This window comes from Dermacentor silvarum, chromosome 11, assembly GCF_013339745.2.
Source record: "Dermacentor silvarum isolate Dsil-2018 chromosome 11, BIME_Dsil_1.4, whole genome shotgun sequence".
NCBI lineage: Eukaryota > Metazoa > Arthropoda > Arachnida > Ixodida > Ixodidae > Dermacentor > Dermacentor silvarum.
This window is the reverse complement of record NC_051164.1, coordinates 80,359,125-80,382,489: the sequence shown is the minus strand read 5'-3', so window position 1 is coordinate 80,382,489 and position 23,365 is coordinate 80,359,125. Positions and strand designations below refer to the sequence as shown.

Here is a 23,365-nt window from a genome sequence, read left to right as displayed (position 1 = left end):
TGTTTCCTGTATAAATGGACGCGACAGTGCATTACCTATTTTAACCCGGAATGTGCGGTTGTGTAGGTAGCTTTCAATAATGGTTATCATATTACCGCGGATGCCCACTGCCGACAGATCGCGTAGGATTCCGTAACGCCAGGTCGTATCGTACGCCTTTTCCATATCAAGGAACACGGATAAGAAGTATTGTTTATGTATGAAAGCATCACGAATGTTTGCTTCGATGCGCACGAGATGGTCGGTTGTAGACCGTCCTTCTCTGAAGCCGCACTGATATGGATCAAGAATTTTGTTTGACTCAAGGAAGTGTAAAAGGCGACGGTTTATCATTTTTTCAAAGAGTTTGCAGATACAACTTGTGAGGGCTATTGGGCGGTAACTTGTTACTAATGTGGGGTCTTTACCTTGTTTTAAAATCGGAACGACAAGGGATTCTTTCCATGCAGTAGGTAGGTATCCGGCAGCCCATATAGCATTGAAAAGTGCGAGTAGCGTTATTTGCGTATCACTGTGAATGTGTTTAATCATGTCGTACATGATCCTGTCGGGTCCAGGTGCAGAGCTCCGACAGGCAGTCAAGGAGGCTCTCAATTCGGCGATGTTAAATGGCATGTTATAGGGTTCATTCTGTCTGCATTTACGGTCAATAGCCTTGCGTTCTGCGATTTGTTTGTGCTTAAGGAATGCGTCAGAATAATTATTCGAACTGGACACGCGCTCGAAGTGTTCGCCAAGAGCGTCAGCTTGGTCTTCCAAGCTGTTCGCTTCGTCGTTCACTAGCGGCAATGGATGGATTTCTTTTCCATTTAGCCTCATTAGCCTGTCCCATACTTTTGCCTCTTGAGTATACGAATTGATACCTGAGAGAAACCTCTCCCAACTTGCCCTCTTAGCCTGTCTTCGCGTCCTTCTTCCCTGGGACTTAACATGTTTAAATTCTGTTAGGTTTTCAGCCGTAGGACATTCACGTAGTTTGCCCCAAGCTTTATTTTGTTTCCTTCGTGCCTGTCTACAACTGTTATTCCACCAGGGGACCCGTCTTTTGAATGAAGTGCCACTTGTTTGAGGAATGAACTTCTCAGCGGCGTCAATGATAAAAGCAGTAAAATATGATACGGCATGATCTATAGTAAAATTATTTATAAAATCTCGTGATAAGTACGTGGATTCCCTAAAGCATTCCCAGTCAGCTGAGGCCAGTTTCCAGCGAGGGACATGGGGAAGAGAGTCATGTTCGGTTACTAAGTTTAGGGTTACTGGGAAATGATCACTTCCGAATGGGTTTTTAATTACATGCCAATCTAAATCAGGGAAAAGTGAGGCAGAGCCAATTGACAGGTCTATTGATGAATATGAACTATGGTGGATATTGTAATATGTTGGTTCCTTCTTATTGAACAGGCACGCACCGGAGTTAACAAGGAAGTTTTCGATGAGCCGACCTCTCGCGTCGCATCGCGAGTCTCCCCAAAGAGTATGATGAGCATTAAAATCACCAGTGATAATGTATGGTTCTGGGAGCTGGTCGATGAGGCTGTAAAATTCCGTTTTACTCAGGTGATGGTTGGGTGGTATGTAAATGGAGCAAATGGTTATAAGCTTGTTGAATAAAATTGCTCGCACGGATACAGCCTCGAGAGGCGTGTGTAGGGCAAACTGTTGGCAGGCAATAGACTTATTTACAACTATGGCTACACCTCCGGACGAGGCAGAAGCGTTGTCACGATCTTTACGAAAAATGGCACATTGCTTCAGAAAGTTGGACTGTGTAGGCTTTAAGTGTGTTTCTTGTACACACAGCACCTTCGGATTAAATTTATGTATGAGTTCTGTGATGTCGTCGAGGTTACGAAGTAATCCTCTGACGTTCCACTGTAGTATCTGTGTGTTCATGTTGCAGACAATGTTTGTGCTGTGTGTCTCGTGTGAAAACACTAACTTAACTTACAGAGCCCTTGTCGGGCCCTGTGATGCGGGCGTTTTCTTTTTTGGAGCGGTCGAGAGATTCTCGCCGCTCCTTTGGCGCTGGCTGCGCCGTCTGGCTGGAAGATGTGTCCATCGGCTCTTGCGGAGCGCTGGACACCCGCTCTTGAGAACGGTTTGTTCGCGGTGAAGGCCTCGTCTCGAGGGACGAGACCTTGGAGGCCACCAGCCCGGAGGTCGATGGCCCCTTCTGGGATGGCGGAGCAGTGCTAGCTGCAGCCGCCGAGGGGGCAGATGGCTTCACCGCCGGCTCACTACGTGTGGGCCGGACAGCAGCCGGAAGCCGCTGCGACGCTGCCCCCTGACGCGTCACATCCGCAAAGCTGGTTTTTGGGAGGTAGGACACCTGCCTTCGTGCCTCTTTAAACGAAATGTTTTGTTTGACTTTAATCGTGACAATTTCTTTTTCTTTTTTCCAGGATGGGCAGGACCGCGAGTATGCGGCATGCTCGCCATCACAGTTTACACAATGTGGAGTATTGTTGCACGACTCAGATGTGTGTTCAGAAGCACTGCATTTGGCACAAGTAGTTCGACCTCGACAGCTCTGTGAGCTATGGCCAAACCTCTGGTATTTGAAACATCGCAGGGGATTAGGGATATACGGCCTGACTCTGATCTTTACGTAGCCTGCCTCGATAGTCTCGGGCAGTACACTTGAGCCGAAGGTTAGAATGAGATGCTTGGTCAGAATTTCTTTTCCGTCACGCCTCATCTTGATTCTTCTGACATTGATCACATTTTGGTCACTCCATCCCTCTAATAGTTCTGTCTCACTTAGCTCCATCAAATCATCATCCGAAACACCACTACTGGTGTTCATAGTGCGATGTGGGGTCTCCAATTGATACGAGAGTCTGCAGTTTCTCATGTTGTTTGATATCTCGGAGTTCAAGAAGAAGGTCGCCGCTAGCCAATTTCGTAGCTTTGTAGCCGGCCCCTATTGTCTCTGTCAGGCATTTTGAAACAAGAAAAGGTGAGATCGTTCTGACCGCCTTTTCGGGTTTTTCACAATGGAATACGTGAAATCGAGGAAAATTTTCAGTTTGCCGGCCAAAAAATTTGAATACATCTTCGGTGCGCCCCCGCTTAAGGGGGCGATCGGGTAATGCGGGGAAAGAAAAAGCCATCAAAAATAATAATTTTTCGGCAGGAACGCCAGCCACCCACCATGGAGCCCAACAAGGGGACGATGTAGGACCTGTAAACACAAGTCCCACAAACGCCAGCTGTACATTCCCGCTATAACCAAATACGTATAACCAAGGGTGGTTATAACACACAAGGTTAACCCTCGCCGCCAGGAAAGTTAGAAGTAAATGGAAGAGAAGAGAAGACAGGAAAGATTAAAAGTGAGGGAGAAAGACGAAGATTGAAGAGAAGGACAGGAAAAGGCGACTACCGATTTCCTCTGGGTGGGTCAGTCCAGGGGTGCCGTCTACGTGAAGCGGAGGCCAAAGAGGTGTGTTGCCTCAGCCGAGGGGCCATGAAGGTCCGAGCACCCGGCATCGGCTCAACCCCCAGGATCCTCTTTTCCCCGGACACGGCTAAGCCACGCACGGCTACACGCGGGAGGGTCCAACCCTCGTGTGCTCGGGTACGTGGTGGCGCAACTCACCAAACGCCTGCTGACGCAGACGCCCCTGCGGGGCACAGTATGCCCAGGTGTAGTAGAGTTAAGGGGCATCATGGGACCAAAATGTTTCGGCGCTTTCTGGCATGGTGTCTGTTGTATCCTGTGCATTTCTTCGAAACGTGTGAAGCGACGTAATACAGCATTACTTCTGCGAAAATTTATTTTTAAGCACTGTAATGGGTTCTCTGTATTTACAACGCAACTTTTCATATCAATAATCACTTTTGTTGTTTTACTTGTACTTAGAAACACTTTGAAGAGGACCAGTACGAGGGAAATCGACAGGATGGGCGCCGTCTGTTAAAGTCAACAGCCCTACATCATCATGGACTATATTTTCGAAGTGAAAAACATTGCTAATCTGTATTTGACTGTCTTAGTTTCATTTACGGTTTTTGTACGCGATATGTATGCAGTGTTTATTTTTTCCATGTAGTTATCAGTCTTCTAATGGTTATTTATAAAATGTTCTGTACTCGCCATCGATGTGTTTGGCTGATGCGACGTATTCGACGGTAGCTGATGTATTCTGGCTGGATATCTTGATTAATATTACCTGCGGTTGCGTTTTCTTGTTTGCATTCTTGTTTTCGATTTATATTGTGTGATGTACTCTATGTAGTTGATGTACTCACTTGAAACCCCCCCCCCCCCCATGTATTGAATATTTTTTTTTTAAACTCTCACTATCCTGAATTGTGTGTCGAGCCTACCTTGCGATTTTTTTTATCTCGTCTTTCAACATAACCTTCAGGCGCCACACAGTACATATAATTTTTCATGTTTCATGATTGACTGTACTAGACATTACTAAGTAAATGTATTTTGTGCATCGTTTGGTTTCTTATGTGTACTACGCAAGATTGACACAGACAAGTAACGTTACATGTTTCTCTACAGCACTACCTAAACCTTATTTTCACATCGCAGTTATTTTTACACCAGCTTAATCCTGTCAGCACACAGTCTTGTGGGCAAAAAAAGCAAAATTGCACTAGATATCGTCAAATAATTGCAACGAACGCGAAGAGCACGCGCAACGCAAGGGAAACTAACCGCCGTGCGCGAGTGGCTGGCTACGGTAAAGGAGGCGTGACGTGTAAACCAAAATACAACAGCGAAAAAGAAAAACTGCCACACACAGGGGGTCGCAAACCTTATATACCAAGCATCGAAGCGCAAAAAAAAAAATAGTGCGTATTTCAAACAAACACACGGCATGTTAAATGTAAATTGAATTAGGCAACTTGGGGCATGTTCCCGACGTCATACATTTACGTCTTGGACCTTCGACGAGTTAACGGCTATTGGTTATAAAGTTGTGCAGATGCGATACCGATAAAAAAAATCCTCATCAAGGCAAAGCACTTGGAAGTGCGCCGCGAGTAACACTATTTATGAACGCAAGCGTAGCTGAGTCTCAGCTCGTGGGACTCAATATGGCGGCGCCAGCGGGGTTGTCTCCACCCTGGACGGCGGCGCTGGGCGTCGAGGCACCCTAAAACAGACCACGCGGCACGGCCACCATAGCTCGGCGTTCGGAGAGCTCAGACGCGCACTAGGTTCCAATTTGGGTCATCGCCCATATCAATGTCAAAATCACCTGCTATGAAGCATTGATAACTTCCAGCAGAAAAGTAAGAAACTTCCCATTCAAGTATATTCAAAGAATATACATTGGTCGTTTCCCTGAGGTGAGCGATACACGACTGAAAGCGCGAGGCGACCAGATTGCACACTAAGCATTTCCAAGTCACTGTTTGCAATATTTCGGCTGGACAGCTCCTCGCACGCGAAGGTATTTTTTATCAATATTGCAATGCCTCTGCCAGGTTTTCTGTAGCGGTTGAAGAAAATTTTTCAAGTTATTTTAAAGCGAGCGCTAATGTCGTCTGCCCTCTAACTTTAGCGGCCAGTTGATACTTTTTACGTTTCATATAACTGTGCATCCAATAGCGAGTCCTCAAAATTAAAACATGTTTTTGTGTAATAATAAAGGTAAAGCAGCTTCTTACGTGCTGTTTTAGCAGTAAACGAATCATTATGACAGACGGAACGGTGCTAGTCAGGCGCGTCTTCAAGGCGTTCTGGCTCTCCAAGAACGATGCCAATCCGAAGTCACAATATACCGGCATTCCCATGGATACCACAGCGCAGCAGCGCCAGTTTTCCCTCTAGGTAATATAGTGAGAAACTCTATGTCTACAGCCACATAGACAAGTAGACGTACAGTGCACTAGAAAAGTTACTACAGTAGATAACTACTACGCGCGTTCCCTTGGAGACAGGGAGTGTTGAATTGCCCTCTAGCGGGCGGCATGAAGCTGCGTAGCTCGGCCGCTTTTAGGCTGGAGTGGCCACTCTTGTAATCCGTACGTTACTCTATGCTGTAAGGTTCGACAGTGGCACCGACCGGGGCGTGTTTCCTAGTTTATCAGGGGAGGGTTTGGCTGTTCCTGCGAGTGCGCATCGCCTCCACTTGCTTGTTTTCACATTCGGCTTCCTTTATTTGGAGGGCCAGGCTAGATATCACCTGTCTTGTGTAGCATCGACTTGTCGAGCACGAAGGCCTCAAGCTACGGCGGCAGTTATCATTTTCGAAGCTGGTATCACTAAAGTCCCTATATAAGAAAAGTACCGCCATCTACTCTTTCCTCCGCCGCCTCCTCTCCTAAAGCGCTTGCTTTTTTCTTTACTTTTTGCTTGCGAAAGCCAAGTCGATGGTGGCGCAAAAAAAGAAAATATAAAGAAGTGAAAAGCGCGCGCTATCATCGTCCAATCGGAGATACAGGAGAGAGAGAGAAGCGGCGTTTGTCAAAGGATGGCGGTATACTTTTCTTATATAGGGATTTTAGGTATCACCACAGGGCGAAGCGAAGAGAGGGTGAAAGCAAGCAAGTGGAGACGATGTTCACTCGCAGGAACAGCCAAAACCTTCCCTGATAACTCGGAAACATGTCCCGATCGGCGCCACTGTACCTTAAAGTACGCTTAGTCGCGCACTCCCGCGGTGTAGCTCATTCGGAGCGCGATAGTACAAATATCCAGATATTTGAATATCCGAACATTATAACTGACCAACTTAACCGATTACTACGGATATGCGGTTTTCGAATTCGAATAACCGGTTTGCCGCAATATCAGCTTAGTGTTGCTGCACTAAAAGAAACCCCACTAAAAGGAAGCGCCTGTGACGAAAGGCTTGCGCACGGTCAACAAATTGCCCTTATATGTGCGAGGTGAAATTCTTTTAGCCTCCGAGGCAGCCGCTGAGAAATCGATAAGGCAGCGACGCAGACATTGACTGCGAAAATCACGCTAACAATCGGTCTCACTCGCTTGCCGAAAGAACGCGCGCAGTCGTGTATGATAGCGACATGCAGACAGAAGAAACTGAAGTCATCGCTGCCCTAGCTGCCACTTATATAGCGTATCATTTCACGGCGAACGTGAGATAACCGGCGCGCGGGTGATGTCTTCCGATGCGCAATCGCCAGCAAATCGTGGTGCGGGCTTTGCGCTTACGTCATGGTTGAATTGGAGAGCCCTGCGCCACTTTAGCCTAATAAATTTCAAGAAAGGTGATTTTGCGTATATTGGTAGTAAATCTGCAGTCAACGATACTATACAGTTTCGTGATCGATTTCAAAACGATCCGCCGGAGTATAACCAAATTGTACATCAGCTTATGGTATGACAAACGGGAGTAGATGCCTCGGGGTAGACTATGTATGCGAAGCAGTCACAGTGAGTCACTGCTTTCGGTAGTTAGAAAGGGTGAAGCCTTACTATCAGACTTATCTCGTTCTGCGGAACGACTGCAAGCGGGACAAGACGAGGTTCCTGTCTTTTCTAACTCGGTGTACGCGATTTTCGAGTATTTTGACATCTTAATGAGCTAAATGAGAATGTGTCGTCATGTATGCCTGAACTACATGCTTATGTCGTGACGTACTATCGCGCTCAGTATGAGCTACACCGCGGGAGCTCCACTTGCTTGCTTTCACGCTCGCCCTCGTTTTGCCCTGTGCTGATATTAGCTTCGAAAATGATAACTGCCGCCCTGGCTTGACGACCAAACTTCGTGATCGACAAGTGGAGCTTCACAAAACAGGTGATATCTAGCCTGGCTCTTTGTGTATGACTTCATTTCATTTCATGGGGAATTCCGGACTGATGCGCCGCGCACCCTATTGCGTGTAAGTGGCTGCGTGTAGTGCGCACAATGAAACACTAATACGTTCTTCACTTGGGAAAATGTCCCGAGTGCGAAACGCTGAACCCCTGCGAATAGTTCCACTGCCCCTGAAGCAATATACTCAATGGCAAATAGCAGAGATGACGCGGATGTCGAATCAGACTGTCAAATCGCACCATCCAAGCTTATAGGGATGAAGGCCGCATCAGCGGCACCCCGTGCAACGACTGCTGCTCAGGACATGGATACCCTCGACGCCGCGCAGGCAAGTCCTTTCAGCACGGCGAAGGATATCGGTGCTGACGCTCGTGTGTCTGCAAGCGTGTCGACAATAAAGGGACCACTAGCGGAAGGAAAACTCAGGAGCCACGTTGCGGCCCAGAAGCCGCGTCTCTCCGAGGCAAACGAGACGGTGCGTCTTAACTTCGCGACCGAATACGTCTCCCAGCTGGACCACAGACGATTGGAAAACTGTACTTTTTTCCGACGAGTCTCCCTTCACAACAGGCAACGTGCTCTTGACTGCCTAAACTTGACAACCTAAAGCAACGCGTGTGGCGCCCTGTCAACGACCCCCTTTACGTGCAGGAAGTCGCATCGAGCGGCCGCACTGCTGTCAATGTTTGGGGCGCAATGTCCCGAGATTGACTTGGCGTTTTGCACTGTATTGAAGGACCGCTGACATCGGCAAGGTATTGAGACATCCTTGATTATGTCATGATCCCTTGTGCTTTGAATGGGCCTTTTCCTGAAGGAGACTTCCTGCTCCAACAAGATCTGTCACCTGTCCACACTGCAAAGGTTGTTGAGGAGCTCCTGAACATGCGAGGGGTGCAGTGTCTCAGGTGGCTTTCAGGGGTAGAATGAAGATCGGGCTTTACAAAACAGGATTGCACAGATCATCCGCTGATGAGCTATGGGGTGCTGTAGCAGAATAACGCGTCACTCCCGTCTAGGATGCAGAACGTGATTGCCGTTCAAGTGGCCATGACCCGCTACTAAGGCGTGACGACCGCTCCATCCATTTTATTTTCTCGTTACTCGTGTTTTTGCCCTTTAATATTTCCTTTCATATTAGAAAATGTCATTATTTCTGTTGTTACTACAATTTTGCCTTTCCTTTCTATGCTTTTTGAATCCAGACAGTATACTTTGTTCGCATTGTTATTCGTATAATTATCTTGACTAGGGCTTGATCCCTATGTTATTTGCTTTGTATTCCAATGAAGATATATTATAATACTCGAGTTATTTTTCTGTTTCTAATTTCTTTGACTGCGAGAAATTGGCTTTTCTTTACCATCTTACGCTATGCATGTCAATTCTTATCACACAAAAATAAAAAAAAAGCAGCGCAGCTTTTGTTTTCAATGAAATACTGGAAGCACTTTTCTCATTTCAGCCGCATTTAGCTCTCCTTTGTTGATCACACAATCTTTTGGGAAGCCAGTTAAGTTTCTTAGTCAAGAGCACTGCACACGACCTCACGTTGACGTAGCCAAGAAAAGCGTTTCCTGCCGGCTCCCAATTATAGGCGAACTGACTGGAGACTGGTATATGTTAATAACTGGTGTTATTCGAACGTAATATCAGGTGTAGTTCCGGTAAACAAGCAAAGTACGGCTACTGCGGCCACAGAAGAAATGATACCCGAACGGTATCAACGGCAACGCGTTGGCCATTGGCAGCACAGCTCTGCTAAAACTATCTACTGAAAATATTGCATGGCCTGTGTCGTCACCGGGTATCTCTCTTCGCTAGAAACATGACGCGATCAGAAAGTGTAAGTAAAAAGCACTTGCATAGCCCTTCTTGGACGAAGATAGCGCTCATTCTTTGATAAGTTTCGCACGCCATCTCTGGTCGGCGGCTAAGTTGCTGTATCATCTTCGAATTTCTCTTTAGTAAAGACAGAATGAACGATCAAAATAAATGGCAGGAAGTTCCTTCAAATAAAGGAGGGAGAGGGTGAAAGCAAGTGGAGGAGATGCGCGCTCGCAGGAACAGCCAAGCCCTCCCCTGATAACTCGAAAACATGTCACGATCGGCGCCACTTACAGGGCGCTTGGCCGCGCGCTCCCGCGGTGTAGCCCATACTGAGCGCGATACTACTTGTGAAGAAACAACGTCCCACGAAACGCGTTAGTCTAGGCTACGGTATCCATAACCAGAACCAATTATTTCTCATGCTGAATGAAAAACACGTTTGGAGTTTCCAACCAAGTTGGGACGCGAACAGAAACTTTTCAATGTCGCCAAATAATCTGACTGCTCTGCTGGAGAGCACATCACAAGAGCCACAACGCGCCTAACATTTAGAAGATAAATCAATAGCTAGCACCCATCAGCCTACGCTGGTAATTCAGTACCGACTTCGTGGGCTGACCATCCAGCTAACGTAGACAATTCCTGCGGCACACAAATCAATAGCGGTTAGAACAAAAAGGGGCCACAACATAATGTCGAATACGAAAATTAAGATCGCGTTCTTGCAGAAGGAAGCGATCTGCGTTAAGAGCGCGGTCGCCTTCAAGCTGCTTGCACTCTTACGGAAACATAAAGTGGTGTTAAAGGTGACAAAGTACTAAACTGAGCAGCGATTTAACAAAATCTAAGATAACTGTGAAGAATTAATCAAGCACGCGATGGCGGAGATCAGAAAGCCGTCACCATACCTTATGCCTTGCGTGCTCGGTGATGGTGTGCAAAGGCGCGTCGGTCCGTGGCACCTGGAAGTGCGGCATACGTCGTAGCCACGTCTCAGGGACACTTGAAGTCGAAGTTCTTGCGAATTCTCGACGTGCCGACGTGGTTCACGGCAGGCCAGCAAGCACGCAACCATCGCGCAAAATGTGCAAACCACCGCATCGCAGATGGACAGACGCCACTGCTGAAGCTGCGGTGCTCGAACTGCTCGAACCGCTGGCACTGCGTCGGTCTCGCCGTTGAAAGGAGGAAAGGGGAAAGAGCGTTGGCTCTGCCGATAAAGCGAGCTGAGCGATGAACCGTATAAAAAGTAGCGCCATCCACTTCCCTCCTCCTCCGTTCCACTATCGCGCTCGGCGCGACCAGCGCGATCGAGGCGCGATATCGACAGTGGCGCCGCCTGTGTCGGGCCTGCCGTGGCAGAAGACAGCTAACGCGCTACCAGAGGAAATCTGAGGAAAACTTCGATCGTGCCCTGCGGAGAAGTTTTTGAGGCGCGATTTTGCTTCGTCAGTCAGTAACTGGTCTTAATAATGCCGTTTTTGAAGTAGCAACGCGACGATGCGAGACGGCGCAAATATCATAGTGTGCAGCAAGCGTTTGCGCACGCCGGATGAAAAACAAAAAAAAGCCTTTTGCCCTCGCCTTGTCGGTTGCGGCAACTTAAGGTGCAGCAGCATGCCATCACAACGAAGTTCTTGTCCCTGACACGTTTGATCCGTTTGTGCGTACAGCACTTTCGTCGCACAGGCCCGAGAATGGCAGTCGGAGCGCGCTGGAAAGAAAAAAAATATACAAAAGCGCAACGCGTGCTTCCACGTGACACGGATTGGCCAATGGGGGAGCGGAGGAGGCTGGGGCGACAGGAGGCGGCAATGAGGAAACGCCGGGGTGAGCGCGGTGGCGGCAAGATCTAAGAATGGCGCTACTTTTTATATATCGGGGCTTTAATGAACCGGCGGCCAAGGCGCCATTTCTGCGACCGACGAGTCCGACCGTAAATAAACAATTCTGTGTACCAGGATACCTGGCATTATTAAATGCGAATATTTGCTACTTTGACAGTGTCTATCTATCTATCTATCTATCTATCTATCTATCTATCTATCTATCTATCTATCTATCTATCTATCTATCTAGTCGCCTACGTCTTTGCGCTCTCATGGTCGTTTCGGTAACTTGGTAGGTACCAAAATTGGTATACTATGACAAGAGTATATGACGAACATAAATGATATGTCATGACATGAATTTCATTACATGCGTGTCATGTAGGTCATGAAACAGCCGCCTACGTCTTGGTGCTCTCATGGTTGTCCCGTCAACTTGATAGGTAGCAAAATTGGCATAGTATGACAAGAATGTATGACGAACATAAGTGATAGGTCATGACATAAATGTCATGACATGCGTGTCATATAGGTCATCACAACGACCCAGCGAAAAAGATTACCATTCAAAAGCCACTGGAATGGGTTCGGACGTGGGTACTAAGTGAAGGAAGCACTAAAGAGTGATGGCAGAAATCAGTCATGAGCATGGCTTAACATAAATGACAATGACTCAGCGAAAAAAAATTAACACTAAAAAACCCCTGAAATAGGTTCGGACGTTGGTACTAAGTGAAGGAAACACTAAAGGATGGTAGTAGAAGTGATAGTCATAAGCATGACACAACAAAAACGTCAATGACTCAGCAAAAAAAGATTAACCCTCAAAAGCCACTGAAATGGGTTCTGACGTGGGTAATAAGTGACGGAAACACTAAAGGATTATGGTAGAAGTCATAGTCATGACCATGACTGAGCAAAACTGACAATGACTCAGCGAAAGAAAAGAATAATACTCAAAAACCACTGAAATGGGTTCGGACATGGACACTAAGTGAAGCAAAAGGCCGATGGTTGATGGTAGAATTCATAGTCATGCGCATGACTAAGGCTTTCGCCTTAAAGGGACACTAAAGAGAAACCGGAAGTTGAGCTTAAATGGTAGATTATCCTTTCACGATCACAGCCATACCATTCTTACTGCAAACAGATGTTTAATAGGCGAGAAAATAGCGAAAAACTGAAGGATAGGTGCTGACGCCCCTTCGAATTTCCCGCACTACACGTTCTGACGTCGGAGATTACAAATGCAGGCCGGTCGCGATTGGTCGAGAGCGATTTATCGCTGTTAATAAAACGCAAAATGAAATACACCTTAAACGTACATAAACAGCATTTGCCAACTTTTTAAACCGTTTCAAGCGAGGAAGTACAAGTTTAGCACAAAATTAAATAAATAAGAGTAAATGGCATGGCGATACCACTGATCTCCACTAGGGTTTCGTAGTTTCGTTTTTGGTCAATGCATCGTCGCGCGCCTGTTCCGCTCTACGGTGTTTGGTTGCGTGTTGCGTGGCTCGAAAAACGTTGACTTCGCGGGAAACAGCCAGCAAATGCCTCGTGTGTGTAGTGTTGAGGGCTGTATAAATGGACCAAGGCGCTTGCTCAGGGGCAGCGGCAGTGTTGACTCGATTGTGTCCTTTCATGTGGTGTCGCGCGGTGAGCCCCGGTTGCCCGGCGTTCGCAATGGCTCAGTGCTCTGCCGATGATAAAACGGCAAAATAGCCAGAGAAACCGATGGTGTGCTCTCTGCATTTCTCGCCCTCGGAAAGTATCTTGGCGTGCCCCAGAGGCCAGTCCTTTCTCGAGCAGCTGTTCCCTCAATGCGGCCTTCATCAAACCCCTTTCCGGTGCCCCTGCAGCAGCAAACTGGCGGCTCGGTGAGTGCTGAATGTCATTAAATAAAGCCACGAAATAACCATACCGTGTACGTGCGCAGCTTTCTACGCTTGTTCTGTCGGGAACATCGACGCCTGGCGGACTGGACGCTTCACCTTCCGTCGACGAAAACGAAGCTCTCCGCCGCCGCGGCCGGCGGCTCACCGCCATCGCACGCGGAAACACCTACCGCTCGAGCACGGAGGATCATTTCGCGCTCCGTTTCACTGAATATCGCTGAAATGCAGTCCTGCTTCCCTGGCGAGCTCTTCGTTGCAAGGTTTAGCTGCAGCAACGGTATCCATCGCGGCGAACGCAAACGCAGCGACCATGCATGCAGCCATGATGCATCCAGTGCCTCGGCCGTTTACGCTAGCGGTGACGTATCATAGCGCATTCTGATTCGCCGAGAGCAATGAAATCTGTGACGACACTGCTTCAGCGCCAAATCTGGGGTGAGAGAAATTGAGGAAGAGATATTTGGTCTTTGTTTACGAATTTCTCCGCTAATAACTCATATTTTTGCACCCAACAAAAACTGCATGCATTCCTGAAGGTCCCTCTTTTATTCCAGCTGAACTTCCTGTTTCTCTTTAGTGTCCCTTTAAGGTCTCTTCGGTGTAGCTAAAGGGACTCTTGAGGACTCATGACATGAATTCATGACATGCGTGTCATGTAGTTCATGCAAGAGCCGCCTACGTCTTGGTGCTCTCGTGGTCGTTTCGTTACCTTGGTAGGATGCCCGCACACGGCTTCGCGTAACATCGATTCCCACAGGCCGTGGGATCTGCCGGCTTTTATTGCGATAGCAATTATATGGACACTCCAAGCGGATTTCTCCGGTTGGCGTCGCTGTCGCCGTAAGGTACTGTAAAAAGTCCAAGGGCGGTAAAATCGTCGCCGCACGCCGTATGCTTTATGTGCGAGTGAAAGCTAGCGACGGTGAAAGCATGCGTGGTGAAGCATGGTGAAACATGCGCATGCAAGGGCGGGAAGCCGGAACGAAGCGCGCAGTCTTTTTTTTTTCCGGAGGGAGGTGGAGCGGCCTCTAGTTTCAGTGTTTGTCCCCCCCTCACATAGTCGCGCTTCAATCGTGCACCACTAACTAATATCTCTGGCGATAGGTTTTGGCACGCTTTTCGTTCCAAAGGCTCTATTCTCGACACGCATGGCGGCTGCGCCGCCGCCATTATCCGCCATCTTGGCTATCTCATTGGCTGTCCAGAGGTCACGTGTTTTGAAATTTGTGCCGGAAAACGGAAGTTTGGTAAAATGCAATTTTGCGTTTTCATCAGAATGACGAAACGTGACGTAGAGCTGCAAATTTTATCGACTAATACTTTTTCGTGGTCCCTATATTGCGACTTTAGCGCTTTAAAAAGAAAGTGAACGGTAGCGTGCAGAAGCCCGTGCAATGCATCTGCAATTTTGCGAATATGTGGTGGCGTTCCAAGATAGCCGGCATGTCAGCTTGCTGTATGGCTGAAGGAATATCCCGTGAGGAGCGTCACAGGAAGGGCTGTTTCGTAAACGTCATTTTGACGTTGCGTGACGTTGCGCTGGGCCACCATTGCAGAGATTTTCCGGCATAATTTGTGGTGCGACGAGCCGCGAGAATTATGGTAATGAGCGGCCATATGCAATGACGGTCGAGAGGCATGCGTATCGCCGCATTTTACCTGTCATTTGGGGCCATGAAAATCTTTTATTCACAACGCGTGCTCTTAGCATTCGCATCGCTCTCGGGTGCTGTTGGCATTTGTGTTTTGAACAACACGCGACCAAAGCAGCCCGCGTTTGGAGAATCACCGGGTAATAACTGCTTTCTTACCCATGCTAGAACGATAATGACTGAATGGCTCGAGCCACCAAATTCACTAGGTGTGCCGTTGACTTGATATGCGCTGCCTGGGCCGTTCTGGTAGACGAGAGGCCTCAAGTGTTGAGCTCGTAACCGAAAATATAGTGGTTTGAATCGCGGCGCCTGCGATGCAAAGAGAAATGCGTACGCATTCTATTTCTGCACTTATGTTTCGTATCGCTGCTCGATTCTCGACCTATCGCGTACAACGGGTCTGTACAATTTCCTAGGGATAGCAACTTTGTGAACGGCGAATACATTTTGTAATGCGAAGCATTCTTTTCCAAGTGCAGTCGACTCTTCGCAGCCAAGGAGGCGGGCGGTGTATATCGCCGTTTAGGTGGGCCGATCACGGTTAGTCACCGTTTACATGGGCCGATCCCGGCGATTGTGATGTCTAAGATTATATGCCACAGCGTGACCGGGTATATGCACTGAGTATGTACAATGTGGTTCACTGCTACAGGGAACACACAAACGCGCACCTCTCTCTTTGCTGGCGCCCTAGCTGAAAATGGCTGCGAAAGCAATGGCAGTGCACTGCACAGGTAAATCGAACTGAGTCAGACCACACATTATCTGCAGTAAACCTAGGCGATTGTACTTTTGCGAGATAGAAAAACCTTGACAAGCTCCGCACTCAGGTGCTCCCTTTAACAGGGGACCCCTCTGTACACGTGGTTGCCTCGGTATGTGTTCACACTACGTGGCCCCTGGGGCCACTGCGTATGTGCCACAGAGTTTAGTTTGCTTCAACCATGTCAGTCAATACAAATATTTTGTCTTACTTTCTATAAATTATAAAACATGTTACAGCATAAAATTTCTACATAACCGTTCAGTACACGCTTATATTATTCATAGAACCTCTCTCTACAAATCATGAATACTCCGCATTATGTAGACGTCAACTACAGCTGAGTCTCAATTTTTTCTAGCCAGTACTTTATATTCACATCTTTTGCACCGCGTCGCCGCTCATTTCTTTATTTTCAGCATTTTGTGTGAAGGCAAGTTTTGTTGGACTATCTGCCGGCAGCGCACGCCGTCATCTCATTCCGTGTAACGGCAGAGCCTCCATGATGATAGCGTACCACAATCGTTTGTCGGTACGTCGGTACTTACAGTAGGGTAATGCTGATGCAGGATGTAGAAAGTCAATGAAATTCAAAAGGTCTTGTGTGATGCGTTCAAGCGCAATGCATAGTTTGATGGAAGAGAGGCTTCTTGTCTTTCGCCCTCCTCATAATTGTACAAACTCTCGCACATAATAAAGTTAAATTTCAGAAGTTTATTACACTTAAATATTCAGTTTATTACTCGACACTTTACACGCTAATAGGCAGAGAAGATAAAGACAGGAGAGCAAACTTGCGAAATGCGATGGCAGCATTTTCTTTTTTTTTTTTTTTTTTTTTTTTGTGAAGAGCAGGACTCGGTTAACCCAATGTCAGCACCGATGCTGGCATTGGTTGCTCTCGATGGCACACTTATCTGAAAACGTTCGAAATGCGACTTCACAAATGCAGGCTTTCACTTGCATACCAATGGTGCATACCGCGCGCGAGATCAGATCAAGATTACTTATAATGTGGGGAGGTGATCACGTGGTGTTAAAGACCAAGTGCAACGAAATTTGAGATTTGCTGGATTGATTATATGCGAGTTAGTGTATATGCAATTGGGTAATCTTGGCGAAGCCGCCAGGCTGGTAACCTCCCAACGTCTCGGGAGCTTAGAAATATGCATATTAGCAGACGACAAGATTACCTGGCGGTAAGCGGATATGGCGCAGATCCGAGAACCGCGCATGCGTGCTGCATCTCGTTGCTGCGCCTGGACGGGCTTCGGTATACTGACGTTTCGGGTCCTGCCTCATTCATTTCCGGTGAGCGGTAATGGCGGCGACTTTGAGCTTCCGTATTAAAAATGACAATTTTTGCGAGCTTTCCGTGACATACTGAGTGACGAGCGTAAAACCTGGTCCGAAGGTATGTTTTCTACAAAGGAACCCAGAAAGAAGGCTTAATTTGCGCACGGCTCAGATTTTTGTTGCAGTTGGTCGTTAACTGAGGCGCACGATGGCTCTTTTTCTTCTGGATGATTTCAAAACAGCATGGGCCCGTACTTCCTGTGCAGCGTTTTACTGATGGCGATGGAGTCACCTGTCACAGCAAAAATGAAGCCTCGTTTCAGTTTAAAAACACTCGAGAAATACAAGCACACAGAGGTTAGCATATCCTCTGGACATGCTAAGAACATGATTCTACAGCCACTGTCAATTTAACACGAACATACAGCTTCTTTATTACCACACTGTCTACACAACGATGCTTTGCATGTATGTGAAAACAGATTATTAAAGTACAAAGATTGTGACGTCTTCTCAATTATTTTACATGTAATGAAAACATTCTACTGAAAGATGTCAGTATCACTTCAGTTACGTCCCAAGATTGTTTAATTCATAGAAACACTCAGCGATAAGCATCGAGTCGGGGACCTATATATAACATTTCAGTAAATTGTAGTAGGACAAAAAAAAACATATATGCAGGCTACCCAAATACAACCAATTCAGGATTGTTCACTATCCTGTCGGACTCATAAAAGTTCATGAGATCAGTATATACTTTAGTAAGCAGCGAATACTCAGCTAACATATCAAGCTTTTATTAAAACAAAAAAAACATTATATCGAGAAGTTATATAGAGTCATAAATACGATATGAATTTCTTTCCGTGAGAACACCTGCGCCGTCCCTTTTTTGGGCTCCAAAGAAAGCGCGCAAGTACAGCGTGACAAGTCGTGTGAGCGCAACATTTCTGCGCTCGCAAAAGTGTTCAATTGAACAATATTTGCTTTGTTTACTGGAAGCAAATAGTTCGAACGTTTCTGAATGTGTTCTTCTACTTCTGGATTAAAGGCCTTGAATTGCGGTGACTAAATAAAAAGCTAATTATTCTTTAAGGTTACGTATTAGGTTAGTACTCACAGTGATAAATAGTGTGAACTGGCCATCGAAAAGGTTAGCGAGCACAACTGCATCGGTAGCGCCCGCGAAGCCTGAACCAGATTGTTTTAACGATTTGCGCAGCATAGCTGTAACACCCTGCCTGATTAACTACAATGATCATAAAACTATGAAAGGTTGGAATCACACAGGTAGATGTCAATCTCATTTGGCCATCGTCGGCATATGCTACAGCGTAAGCTGTTATGCGCTCATTCCAATAGCCGTTGCGGTTCGCGATGGTGTCCGCCGCCGCCGCCTCCGCCGACGAGCGTCCGGCGAACGTAACCGCTATCGCTGGAAATGCGAAAGAAGTACCCGGTTCCCGCCGGGATCGAACCCGCGCCCGCTGCATGGGAGCCTGATACTCTTCCACTGAGCCACGCAAGCGCTTACTATCGGGCGCCGGCAAAATGCCCTTTAAAGCAGGCGCAGACGACCCGAGCCTCCGCCAGTATGGTGACGCCACCTAGTTAAGGCGCCTGCAAACGCATCGTGCGCAGGCGCAGACGACGAGATGCCATTCAGACGAGGCGCGCAATAAAAAAAACCGCGATCCCCAGCCTCCGCCAGTATGGTGGCGCCATCTAGTTAAGATGCCTGCAAACGCAGCATGCCCGACATGTAAGTTGCAGTTGTAAGGCTTGATCGGGCTCAGCAGACTGCTGTGCAGAGAGCATTACAAGCCGCAGCTCGCCGTCGACGCCGGGCGGACAGTTCAGGTCGTTTCCGTCAAAACCAGGCGAACAAACTGCCGCTAGGACCCCGTTGTGCGTGGTGCATAAATTGGAGCTACTCTTGAGCCGCTCCACCAGCTTACGCTGTGACTGTGCTGCGTGTGCCGCGTAGGCCTGTGACTTTTTTTGTGTGTTCTTGATACTGGGGCACTGAATTGGACAAGAAAAGATACAGCCTTTAAAAGTTTGACTGGCGCAAACCTGCCAGCACTCGTCTGAACACTCAGGCCAAATCGCTACTGAGAAACCCTATGGCTTTTCCGCCCAATACAGGAAAATCACGCATACCTGCGCGTTTTCTGACAAGTGGTATCACTTTCGCTGCCAAATACCTATGGCGTGCCCCTAAGATCTGCAAATTGGTCAAGTCACAGTATCATCTGCAGCAACTATAAAAGGTTGCGGAAAGCGGCTGACCAAACCCGATCGGACCATTATTATCAGCTGGGAACTACTGTTTGCAGTAAAATATTAACCGGATCGGCACAGTGTTGTTCGTATCAACGCACTTGCAAACTTCTACGTGTTGACAGTGGATAAAAAAGTATGGAATTAACCGAGAAAGATAGCTGCTGCGAGTAACATGTAAAAGAACAGTTGTGGACACCGACCGCAAAAGGGAAAAAAACATCGCAAGACGTGTTGATTCCTCCTAAGAGGATGCCTCTTTCCCGGTCAGAATGCACAGGATTGCTTGTGGATAGGACTCATTCGCATTAAACAGATTATAGCGCTGAACGCTTGCCTTCAGCTTGCTTGCACGTTACCTGGCAGATAAGCCAAATTGTAAATATCCTACCTTGCGGCCATGTGGGGTACGCTCCTTGCCTCAACGTGAAAGGCTCTTCAACGAGCTTAAAAACCTGCTCTTCAAACAGTGTGTCGTTGAAAGGGCGGTGCTCCTCAAGACTCTGCCACAGAGATTTCAGGAACAGCTCCCAGCGTGGCATGTAGTAACTGCAAGGAGAAATCGTATTCCGCGTGAAAAGCATGACTAACATTAACAGAATAATTACAGATAACATTATCTAAAGAGATTAAAAGTAAATTTCTAATTATGGGATGTCTGACGGCCCTCTGAAACACTTCCCTACGTCAACTACAGCGAACAATGCATTCGCACAACAAAAATATACTTTATCGCATTATACAAATAACCAGCCTTCGCCAAAACACGCAGCGCCTGACACACCCAAATACACTACTCGGACCAATGTGACCATTGTTCCTGAACATCGCTCACCTTTGCACAAGCCCTGACCACTGCTTGGCAGCATAGTCTCGGATCTGAAACGTTACAGTGGCATTTCACCAGAGTACGTTCACCACAGTGGAAAAAAAATGCTTGCGAAGTACGAAACAAACAAATAAGTCTCACCTCGCCTTTCGGGCCCCAAAGTGTGATCTGGTTACGTGCGTTGTACTCGTATATATCAGATTCCTGCAGTACAAAAAAAAACATAGTTGCCGCAGAAAGACTGTCAGCATCTAGCACTGTAGACAAGAAATCATAGCGGCGCATATTCTTTGCCTCAAACGTATATTGCGTTACTCCAAATGCGTCAGAACGGCGCTGCTCAAAACTAAACAGAATAAATTTCGCAGAGCCCATCAAACATAGCTTTCAAAGTCAGTGACAGGTTTTGTGTCAATGCGCGATCACACGCTTCAGCGAATGAGCGCACCAGCAGCTGAGGAAATTTCATCATAAGGCGTGTGGTACTTCTGCGGGCCAGCCGGCGGGACGTCATCGCGCCACGTGTGGAGGAGCCGCGCGGTGAACGAAGTGACGTGATCCCGAGTGTGGTATCAGCGAATGGCACGAGCGCATGCGTCAAGGCCTGAGTGACATGACGTCACGCCAGAGTCGAATACTTAAACGACTAACTCAATAAACATGTGTTCACTCCTGTTTCGGCCTCTGTTACTTCACCGAGTGAGGCATGTGCTGGAGCACCTACAACTGACGTCACCGCCCCCATTTCCCACTACTCCGCAACTCCCCTCCCTGTTACGTCACGTAATAAGCGAGCGCCTCTGAGCTCCGCGGCGCATCCGCGCTTTCCTCCTCGCGGTGCCTGCACCCTTTCTAGCATCTCCTCCTCTGCTGCTATTCAATCAATCAATCAATCAATCAAACAATCATTATTAGATATTATTACAATTACAAATTAATAGTAACACAGAAGGAAGAGGTCCCAAAGTAAAAACTGTCAGGGGGACCTCCTGTTTGTACATGTACAAAAATGTAGAACATACCAATTGCAACTAAGGTAAAAATAGCGGGAAAAAATACAAATCAACATAACAGAAGTAAACGAACAAGACATCACATCACCTTAGGTTTGTGATTATGAAACATTGCAAATCGACATATTAGAAGTAATTAATCAAGCATCTGGTAGTTGAAGGTTGCACATAAATGAGCAGGAATAATTAAATCTTGAAATACACATGTAAGTACAAGCATAATGATAGCAGTATACTGATTATATAACATAAGCAATGCGCAATCCAACACAGCAAAAAATGAATGTATAAACAGCTAATGATATAGGAACACAAACCGAGAAAACCGGTTAGATAGACCAGAAGTTTCCGCTGGAAGTGAGAGATCTTTAAATACTTTTACTCTCACGGCGACTTAAGAGGTTCGAAAATCACTGCTTGGTGAAAAAGTAGGCACAGATGCGTGCCCATGCCACGAAAATGAGGAGTCAGTGTGCCACGCTACTTTGGTCACGCGAGTTTTGTATTGCACTAGTTCGAGAGCCTGCATCCCCTTTCGCTGGGGCACGTTCTCGACGTATATAACTAGCGTGCAAGTGCTTTTTCCGTACAGGAAATATGCTGGTTATAAACTTATGCACTCTAAAACTAAACGTCTAAATGCACAACATGGCATTCGCATTATGGTTGAGTGGCCACATTTTGAGAGAAAAAAAAAAAGAATAGCAAGAAGGTCTAGTAAGCTCAAAATTGGGTTCGAATAGCGTAATTTTCAAATCAAATGAATATATTTGAGAAAATACTGTTTTTATAAGCAACAACAAGCAAACCTAAACACACAATAATACGCGTACAAAGTTTGCATGCAGTACATTTCGTTAAAATAGGCTTATTTACATCATTGATACATGTATGCAATTCCGTTCCCAGCTGCACGTCTGGTCAACTGTAGAGGCTCTAAATGACAACTGTTCTCAGTACGTATACAATCCCATTACAATCCAGCTGATTGGGGAGCCTACATGCAAGCGACGTTTTAGGGTGGTGACAACACCAAAATTTTGACTGCTTTTACCGCCAAATTTTGTGGGAAGCCATTTTTGTCCCCAGTCTTTCTGCCTTTTTTGTCCCGCTCTGATGTACTCATGTTGGCACGTGATCTACTAAATTTCTTTAATTTAGTTTTCCGCCAGTGTGCACAAGAAACCTGCATACATCTTTAATATACTAGTTGCCTTTTCCTTTTATTTGAACACATCAAACTTACTTTTCTATTGCATGTCGTGTGACACATATAAAGCAAGAAGTTATAAGGCACGATGGTGTGCTCGTGGTAGGATTATCTCACGCCAAGAATGTGAACTGCATTAAGCATTGTCGTTGCCTTCCAGTTGTACATAATATATAAAGGGTGCTTTTCGAAGTGTGCTGTAATAAAGACTGTCCTTACTGATCTGTTTAACTAAAACGTAGACGTGCCGTGTACGGCGCTCAGACGCGCCGTTTGTCTCTGGCTGCCGAGGTCAACGTTTATTAAAAGAAGTTAATTAATTTCACGTCACCAAGGGTTGCGGGAAGTGTGGTCCGTCGGCTGATCTTTCGCCATTTTTGTCGCCACAATTAACCCGCCAATTTAGCTGGCGGCGGCAAGTGCCCTTACAAAGGCTGTCACCACCCTAAAACGGCGTTGCATGTAGGATCCCTACAGCTGATGCGACAGTTGCACAACCTGTAGCAGAAACATTACTAAGTATGTTTCCACTTAGAATGACCACCTGCTATAAAGTAAAAGCATTGGTTTAAACAGCGAGTTTCTTAAAGACCTCCTCATTGTTTGCGTGCCTAATCAATTCCAGCCGCACCAGAGGACTACCTGTAGCATACAGTACCTCCATAATCGCTTGGGGTATCTAGGGGAAGGTTGTCAAAACATTTCTTCAAATCTTGTGAGAGTTGGACAGTGCTGCAGCACTGATCAAGATGTTTAGTGCGACTGTATTGTTTTTAACCTAATATATTATTTCATTACATTTCTGGGCTCTATGTTCCATATTGCTTGTCGTAGCAAACGTTCTCCCAAAGGGACATCGATAAGCGACTGCAATGTAATATCGGGACCCTGATATTAAATTAGCCTAATATATAACCTAAGCCCAAAGCTCTTATAATGTAAGTGAACGTACTCGTTCAGTTTGCAGACGATGCGATCATGCAACAATAAACTAGAAGG

At 46.6% G+C, this 23,365-nt stretch overlaps 2 protein-coding genes across 4 annotated transcripts in view; both read right to left on the bottom strand.

Moving 5' to 3' along the window:
• Nucleotides 1–10,757, bottom strand: part of LOC119434119 (mucin-5AC-like) — a 57,338-nt gene extending 46,581 nt beyond the window's left edge. Inside the window, exon 1 of one of the 3 annotated variants that reach the window (XM_049658465.1) lies at nucleotides 10,496–10,757. In XM_049658465.1, the coding sequence (XP_049514422.1) occupies nucleotides 10,496–10,662 (167 nt within the window). In that variant the 5' untranslated portion in view covers nucleotides 10,663–10,757. The remainder of the gene's footprint in view (nucleotides 1–10,495) is intronic. The other 2 variants (XM_037701439.2, XM_037701438.2) reach the window with 2 other exon arrangements.
• Nucleotides 10,758–16,426: 5,669 nt separating this feature from the next.
• LOC119433952 (alpha-N-acetylglucosaminidase-like) overlaps nucleotides 16,427–23,365 on the bottom strand; it is a 52,907-nt gene continuing 45,968 nt past the window's right edge. The window contains exons 20-23 of the mRNA XM_037701243.2: nucleotides 20,285–20,347; nucleotides 20,150–20,193; nucleotides 19,706–19,863; nucleotides 16,427–17,320 (exon numbers count right to left, since the gene is read on the bottom strand). Of these exons, the coding sequence (XP_037557171.1) occupies nucleotides 17,262–17,320; nucleotides 19,706–19,863; nucleotides 20,150–20,193; nucleotides 20,285–20,347 (324 nt within the window). The 3' untranslated portion in view covers nucleotides 16,427–17,261. The remainder of the gene's footprint in view (nucleotides 17,321–19,705; nucleotides 19,864–20,149; nucleotides 20,194–20,284; nucleotides 20,348–23,365) is intronic.